At 40.2% G+C, this 8,864-nt stretch overlaps 1 protein-coding gene across 1 annotated transcript in view; it reads right to left on the reverse strand.

Moving 5' to 3' along the window:
• Window positions 1-8,593, reverse strand: part of wwp1 (WW domain containing E3 ubiquitin protein ligase 1) — a 41,697-nt gene extending 33,104 nt beyond the window's left edge. The window contains exons 1-3 of the mRNA XM_080049878.1: window positions 8,466-8,593; window positions 582-638; window positions 195-286 (exon numbers count right to left, since the gene is read on the reverse strand). Of these exons, the coding sequence (XP_079906004.1) occupies window positions 195-264 (70 nt within the window). The 5' untranslated portion in view covers window positions 265-286; window positions 582-638; window positions 8,466-8,593. The remainder of the gene's footprint in view (window positions 1-194; window positions 287-581; window positions 639-8,465) is intronic.
• Window positions 8,594-8,864: the final 271 nt, after the last annotated feature.

Below are 8,864 nucleotides of genomic sequence, written 5' to 3' on the forward strand. Positions count from 1 at the left end.
GCTTGTTTGGACCGCCCCCGACATCTTTCAGACCTGTCTGAAAGATGCGCTCCGGAGGCGGAAGTGCACTTGAGTTTGTTTCAACCGAATTAAACCTGGCAGGTGTGAATACGCCCTTATATTAAGATATTCTGAATAAAAATATAATGTGATAACTGATCCTGCCATTAAAGCTTACTGCGTGTTGGACTCACCAATGGCATGGAGCTGAGACGTTCCGCTGTGGTTATGGCTAGACTCTGCTCTAGATGAGGCCGTGGCCATGTCATACGCCACAGTGGGGAACCTTCAAAACCGTAAGAAAGCAAACATCAAACACACACATGCTCCCGGTAAATCCACAAAGATGAAACAGGTGAACTCAGCAAGATTCCAATAAAAAAACAGCTTAGAAGAGGCTGCTTGGGCCCATCCTACACATTTAACCTGGTAATATTATTATTATTATTATTATTATTATTATTATTATTATTATTATTATTATTATTATTATTATTATTATTATTATTATTATTATTATTATTATTATGTTGTAATTGTTTCCTTTAATTCTAAATGCTTGGAAAACAATCTTTACTTACAATTGGGGTGTGCTGCTAGACCCTCCGGTTCAGCCCACTCCGTGTCCCATGATTCCTCTGAAACAGAAAAGAGCTATTATTAGGACAAAGCTCAACACAGCTGGTGCAAACTTCAGCAGTTTAGAGTCTGACCTCAGATTAAGAAACAGATTTATTACATAGTGTGTGTTATACAATTTTCCGCTATACGTTATTAGATACATTTATACATACAAACTGTTTTGTTTTCCAACATGGAAGAATTAATCTGACATTGTCTTTGTCACATCATACCAGACAAATTACCTTATCTTTAAAGCTGGGGTATATGATTTCTGATTGGTTAAAGTTAGGGGTGTAACGGTACACTAAAGTCACGGTTCGGTACGTACCTCGGTTTTGAAGTCACGGTACGGTACAGTACGGTACGGTTCATAGTTAACGGAGAATGAACAGCAATAGCTGTCAGTAACTAGCTGACAGTAACATATATTTATTTTGAATTGTTTTAGTTTTACAGTCTCTAGTGTTTTCTCTCTGATGATGGCGTTTCCTCAGCGCACTTCCTGTTTTTAATGAATTTCTTATTTTGGGGTATGGATGGGTGGGAGGGGGAATGTTTTTGCATGTATGCATATCTCTGGGTGGGGGGTGTGGGGGGGGGGAGTTGTATTAAGCACTTTGTGTTACATTTGATTCTATGAAAAGTGCTATATAAATAAAGTTTGATTGATTGATATACATAAAATGCATAACAAATATAAAAATACTGCTGCAATTCTCCAATAAATAAAATACTTATTAAATACTAGTGTAGGTGCAGCATAAACTAAAATTGCAATGAAAAAAAATATAGTGTTAATGCTCAGCAGGCTCTGTAAGCTGGTGTAAACAAAGGGTATGTCATATTTAAGGGTCTTTTTGACTTTAAAAAAATAAAATATTGCTGCAGCTCTCTTAAACTCTGTATATATAAGTGCTCTTATATATAAAAATTATCAAATAAAAGTGCTACTGCAGCATTAATTAAATGACAGATTGTTTATATTCAGTATAAAAAAGAAAATAATGTCTGGGTTTTGCCCAGCTCGTTTTTCTTCACAGTAATGGTGAGAGTAGCCAAACACCTGATGGTGCCTTTTCAAATGTGCATGCATGTTCGACGTGTTGCCTCCTACAATAACCTGTGTGCCGACATTGTTCCACACGTCTATCACGGTTTTCATAATTCACCTGGAATCCGAAGTTATCCCTCAAACGGGATTTGAATGACGGGGGCGCCTGCGCGCTCCGGTTTCCTGTTGTCTTTCGCCATGCAGTTCGCTCTGTTTGATAGCACTGTATAACATTTTGATTTGCACTACTCATAGACAGTAAAAGAGGGGGGAACGCTGCTACTACAACTGCTAATAGTGATGCAAACGGAACACTAGAGCGGAGAGGTGTGTATCTCTTGCTCTGACTGCAGTTGGGAGGGACTGCTGCGTGAGGACTCGGCCGCCTGTCAGTGCTCTGGGAACGGGGGAGTGGCCGTTTAGCACCCGATGCTCGTTTAGAAGTGTTAAGAGCGATACATGCTTTAGCGACAGCACAGGGTCTCCAAAAGTCACCAATAACACCAGAAAAAGTAGCTAGATTGGTCGCTGGTCGCTTTAAAAAAAAAAGAGTCGCCAGAGGGATCTGAAAAGTCGCTGAATATTGCGGCTAAGTTGCTAACACTGCCTGACCCTCATGCTCACCATGGAGCTAATAGACTCACTGGCTGCTACTGCGCACGTGCGAGCCGAGCCGGAGGCTAAATGTTCCGGGGGGAACTCCAACGACAAGTTTTAAGTTCCACACCGCAAAACAAGCCTGTACATTCGCCATATAATAACGTTATGTACGCCACGAACGGACCGCGGTCCACCTCTGTAACACCAAATACGTGCCTGTACCGTCACGGTACGGTACAAATACGTGTACCGTTACACCCCTAGTTAAAGTTAACATGAGCTGACACTTTGACCAATCAGAGCGAGGCTCCGATTCTCTGTTCTTATTGGCTGTTGGGACTGACCATTCACTTTGGCACGACTTTGTTGGTGTAGAGCGTGTCAGGGAGGGACCATAGGGGAGGGACCAAAGAGAACAAGTGGAGCGGTTGAGGTATTTGGATTCGAGTCTCTATCCCAACTGCCATTTTCTCCCCAAATCCTCCACCCCAGTTTTAAGTTATATATTTTTTCAGACTGGCTGGGTCCCCACTACAACTGATCACCAATTACACATACTGTACATTCTTCCTATTTGTCCCCATTCTACGATCACTATTAGCAATCACATAATTAAATAAAGTTTGCTATGAACTATTATGCACACACAGTTTTTGCCATGTGAAGCAAAAGAAAAACTGTTCAAGGGTGGGCAGCTATGCTTTCACTTATCAACTAGTGATCTGGATAACTGGGTTAAAGTGAACCTGTTTAAAAACTATCTGAGATTACTCATAATGCAAAGTGCCATGTTCTGCTGTAAGGTTATCTCCCCTGCAGTACCAAGAGGGGAGGGAAAACACTTGACACACAAATACAAATTAATCATTAGACCAACAAAGTCCCCATAATAGTTTCATGCTAACTGATTACAGTATAAATATGATTACACAACATTATCATACTGTTCTGTCCTGTGCCTAATTATGCAAGTGTTTTTCAGAGTTCTTAATCATGCCTGAACAAACTACAAAATTAAGATGCAGCTCCAGAAAAAAGCTTTTTCTTTGTATTCAATTTGCAGTTAGTAAATTAAGCTGTCTTGTAACTAAAATGCCTTCTTTTGTCCACAGTAAACAGGAACATCATCCTAAAACAGGACAAGGTGAAGACAAGAACAAGCCCATTCATTGGCTCAGCTCCAGCAGTCCAGTGTTGGGAAAGTTATTTTTCTACGTGAACTAGTTCAAAGTTCAGTTCACACACTTTAAAATGAACTAGTTCAGTTCATAGTTCATAATTCAAAATTCTGAACTAAGTTCACAGTTCAAAAATGAACTAGTTCATAGTTCTTTTTTTTCAATATGTTGCTGCAGGCTATTATGTTTCTAAATAATTGCCACAGACCATATACTGTAGAACCACAGACAGAAATTATTTCAATAACATTCAGTCCACACTAGAAGCCAGCTTCAGCTTTTACCCTGGGCCCTACAGTAATTCTCAAAAACATGAATGAATGGTCTTTTTAATGAGGAATTATTCAAACAAAAACGGTTAAAGCAGCTACGAGTAACATTTCAATATATTTTAAACAGCCCCATGTTTCCTATAATCATAAATGACCTTAAATAGCAAACGAGGGGGGCGCCTTTAGCTCAGTTGGTAAGGCGTCCCCCTCCCGGGCCGGGCCCAGCAGCAGACCCGGGTTCGATTCCCACCCGCGGTCGTTCTCTGCATGTCACTCCCCTCTCTGCCCCATTTCACCTCTGTCTCTCTGCACTATCAAATAAAGCATAAAAATGCCCAAAAAATATCTTAAAAAAACAAAACAGCAAACGAGACCATCAGTGCAAAGAAAGACGTTTTTATATAGTTTGTATTACTGCATTTGGTCTGGTCGCACACCCAGTCCGATTTTCGGTTCGCGCATGCAGGCTCTATGGTCACATATCCGTATTGGTCGCAGATTTGGATAACTTTATTTTCAAGCATTTCGGACACCAACACTGATAATTTCTAAAGCGAACTTAATAGGAAATCAGGATAATATGAGAATTAAAATAGATTTGCAATTGAATAATGAATAAGACATTTAATTGCTGTTATCAGGCTCTTTCTGAAGTCCCTATCAAGTTGTCCTCACGCTTTAAAAATGCAACGCTACCCGTGGAATAATGACTGAAGGCTGCTTTCATCGGACAAATCGTGGTAAAAGTGGAATATTATCAGATTTACCATGGGATTTATAGGTAGCCTACACGTCCACCTATCGTATGAGGATTCTGCTGCACACCTGCAAGCTACGGTGAGTTTAAAAACTTTTGGGGGTGGCAGAGTAGCTTATAGGAAAGTTAATTTATGCTGTGATATCCAATGATTTTTATTTTATTTTAGTTGTTTGAGGCAATGCGCTGCTGGTGATGATTGTGCGTATGTGTCTCTGTGTGCGGCTCGCGTGCCTATTTTGTCGGTGCCGTTGTGTAAAAAGCTAGCTCCTATATATTTTAGTATTGCATAAAACATATGACCGCAGCTATCCCCATGAACACAGTGGGAACGGGCTTATAATGGTTAGTTTAACGTTTGGCTTATCGTCATAGCTTAATCATACACTCAAATTGTGAGGCTTCTCTATTTTCTTCATGGACACTGCTCTGACAATAACTTCAAATGTTCCCTGATCTTTACTAGACACTAAGAGATGGGCGTAACGTTAGTAGGCCTAAAGTAAGCACAATAAGAGACAGTTGGTGTTTCAAATACAAAAAAAAAATTACTCTGTTAATTAAAAATCCGGTACACCACTTACTTAACCACTTACTTATACAAATAACTTAAATATCAAACTTAAATCCCTTTCCCGCTTGCTCGTTGGAGCAAAATATTATGAAATTCAACTGTATGGACAGAGTCAGTAAGTACACCGGAAACTAGAAAGTCAACACCGTCAGTTGACTTCCGGGTTCTAGTGCACAGAGCCTATTAAAGCTCACATATTATACACTTTTCTGTCAATATTATATGGTCTTAGAGGTCCCTAATACGTTTTTCTTTAGTTGTTTGCTGAAAAAAACGTTCAGATCATTTATTGTAGTATGCCTATATACCCTGAAGTTCAGCTAATCTCACGATGGCCTATTTTTTAAACCGAGCTGCAGCTCCCCTCGTAAATATACAATCTTTGAGCTGCCCCCGCCCCTCTCTGGAAGCGACGGGTCCATAGCCTGTAGTAGTAGCCTGTCCACAGTGCCTGTACTTTTAGCCGTTAGCACGGAAGCTAACGGCTAAAAATATCACGTAAATCAGTGAAAAAATGAGCTTCAAAGTTAGACTTAAACTCTATTACCTTCCTATGCTTTGTCTGGCTAAAAACGAGGCATTTTCAGACTGCTGTGGAGAATATAAAGAGCTTGTTGTGGGCAAAATATCAATGCTTTTCCCGAAGCGACGGGTCCATAGCCTGTAGTAGTAGCCTGTCCACAGTGCCTGTACTTTTAGCCGTTAGCACGGAAGCTAATGGCTAAAAATATCACGAAAATCAGTGAAAAAATTAGCTTCAAAGCTAGACTTCGACTCTATTACCTTCCTATGCTTTGTCTTGCTAAAAGCGAGGCTGTGTCAGACTGCTGTGGGGAATATAAACAGCGTGTTATGAGCAAAAGCTGGTTGCTTGTCCCAAAGCTAATAGCTATACACCAGGCAGGCAAAAATACCAATAAAAACAATTATTTTAGTTTCACCGTTTAAAAAAAAGTACAAGTAGCTTCCTATCCGTTGTGTTATTAAAAACGAGGCATTAATAGACTGCTGTGGTTAAGATAAATTAGTGGAGTATGAGCAAAAGCATTCTGTGTTGGTGTATGTAACATTCAGGCTGTACTATGGGCATCTTGACGCTTAGCGGGGAAAGCAACATGGCTGTCGCTCGGAAAATGTTCCATCGGATCTCGGGGCCGTGGACCAATAAGAAATGGGGGGGGGGGGTGGGGTTATCATACGGTGGACGTTTCTGGTTACTAATGTGGGGGGAAGCATGGACATATAAAGAAAATATGGGGATGTGGCTGTGCCGACTGTGACGTAATAGTCGGCGAGAATTCTGACTCGAGTATATTGGGGGGGAGGGGTGGGGGTTTCAGAAAGGGGGAGAGTGATAAAAGGAGAGATTGTTATTTTTTTTTATATTTTGGCAGTCTCTAGGCACACCGTGGACCCATGGATATGTTGGAACACATTTAAAAAGTGCATTTAGCATAATATGTGACCTTTAACAGTCGAAAAAGGAAAACTTGCTGCTGTGTGTGGCTCTTCAGCGTGCTGTTGCCGTGAGGCAGAGTTGGCTTGTTTTAAGCCGCAAACTACATGGGTTAGCTTTTGTGAGCTAGCTGACTAACAATGACATATTTAGCATCTACTCAGGGCTTAACTTTAAAACATGTCAAACTTGAACATATTATTTGTGTTGAAGCTGGAGTTAAAGTATTACCAGACATTTGCTCACTAGTTAATTTTGACAGCTTTTTTAAATGAAGATGAACAAATACTGCAGGAAAATTCAAGTCTTTCATTATTTTGATATAGGCTACTATCAATTGGAAAATGTAGGCTATTTGGTTGATGCTGTCATTTTTATTTTGCACTGACTGACTAAAGCCAGACTGGTGTGTTATTTTGCACCAGTTTTTCTTTTGAAATTTAAGTTCCAAGCAAAAAATTAAAATAATCTAATGTGATTAAAGTTCAGTACGGTTATTGTAATCCATTGAATTTAAAAGGAAAAATACTATACCGTGATATATATCCATATCGTGATATAAAATTACCTATATCGTGATATAAGATTTGGTCCATATCGCCCAGCCCTAATACCATGCATGATTTAAACTTATTTATTTGATTTGTTTGATTCTTAATTTTCCATTGACCTCACGCGGGCCAGTCAGAGACAGGCAGCGGGCCGGATGTGGCCCGCGGGCCACACAATGTCCAGGTCTGGTCTAACCCTACATTTTGCACAGTTGTGATGTCACAACTGTGCAAAATGTAGGGTTTGACAGTGAGACCGTAAAACACTCTTTCTGCCTTTTCTCAGGCTACGATGAACTGATTTCTAAAATGTTTGCACATTTATACTACATAGGATCTCAGAGTTCAATACACCTTCATATTCCCACTGGGGAAGTAGGCCTTTAAATATGATATCCATGTGAGACGTTGGTCTCCACAGTGTTTATCTTTGCCAGTCAAGGACGGTTACAGTGCAAGTGTTACATTGTTCATATCCAGTATTTGTAAAAAGGGCTATTGAAATGTTTTAGCATTGCTGCATTACATGGCATTATGTAAGGCCAATGTTTACCTTTGTCTTGAGTCAGGACCAAATACACCCTTTAAAGACAACACATGTCAACATCAATGCTTTTTGTATTTTCTTTTTTCTATTAATTAAAAAAACGAATTATTGGGTAAAAAATTAGCTGATTTCTAACACTTTCAAACTACGCTAAAAACACCTTGTTGATATTTCAAACGCAAACACCGATCATCATCACACACACAAACTGTTGTGGTCAACGAACACTTTGGATAATCTACTGTCATGCTAACAGTATCGCAAAAATTAAGAGTAACTTGTGTTAAAAAGTCCTAGATTTGAGGCAAATGTTTAGTGATCTTATATTTGCATTAGACACATCACATAGGTACAGTATCTGTCAGATAAGGTTGGCTAACGACATGTACTGGCTGCAACGAAAGCTAGCTATCATAAGCTATCATAAACTAGCCACAGAAAAACATCCCCATTTTAATGTTGTGTGCTGTGACAAGCTTAACCCTAGCTGGCTTCTCATTCTACCTGCCGTCACGACATGTTAGTGTCCAGCCAGAAAGTAATATCATCCACACACAACAGAAATACTGAAGGTGTTTGTTTAGTGCTTACCGTCAGCTAGGAGCTCAGCTTACAGTAAGAGAGAAGCCACGGCTAGTTTAGCAAGCTAACGCCACAAACTAAGTTAGCTTTTATCCAGTTGCCAGCTAGCCGGCTTGCTAGCTCATTTTACTTAACAGCTTTCGCTAGGTGTCCGCCATCACTGAGTGCAGTAGTTTGGTTTGATGTGGATGGCAGACTTGTCAATAAATCATTTTCTATTTCACGAGAAAGTCGTTCGTAAAGTTCCGAGCTACATAAGCGGCCGAGTGTTACCTTTTCCGTCCGCTCCTCTCCTGCTGTCTCTGTCTCTGCGCTTACGGTTGTTGTCGGTGAAATGCCCAACCGTACAGGGCCCACAGTCTGCTATGGCTCACTTTCCATCTCTCTGCACAGCCCCCGAGCTGCAAAACAGTCGGGCGACAGGCGCGCCACCCCAAATATTCCTGTGTAATAATATAGGAATTAGCCCGCTGATATAGGCTACCTTTATTGTAATTGCACAACCTGCTGATAAGGCTATTTGATTCACGATAAGACCAGACCATGTAGGCCTACCTTTATTCTGCATTGCCTATAATTGGAATCAATTGTAATCGAAAATGAATATTCACTTATTTAAGTAAACCAAACTAATAAAGGCTTCTTTACTCAATTAACCTATAGCCTATACAT

The sequence above is a fragment of the Ammodytes marinus genome (assembly GCF_949987685.1).
Source record: "Ammodytes marinus genome assembly, chromosome: 21".
NCBI classification, from domain to species: domain Eukaryota; kingdom Metazoa; phylum Chordata; class Actinopteri; order Uranoscopiformes; family Ammodytidae; genus Ammodytes; species Ammodytes marinus.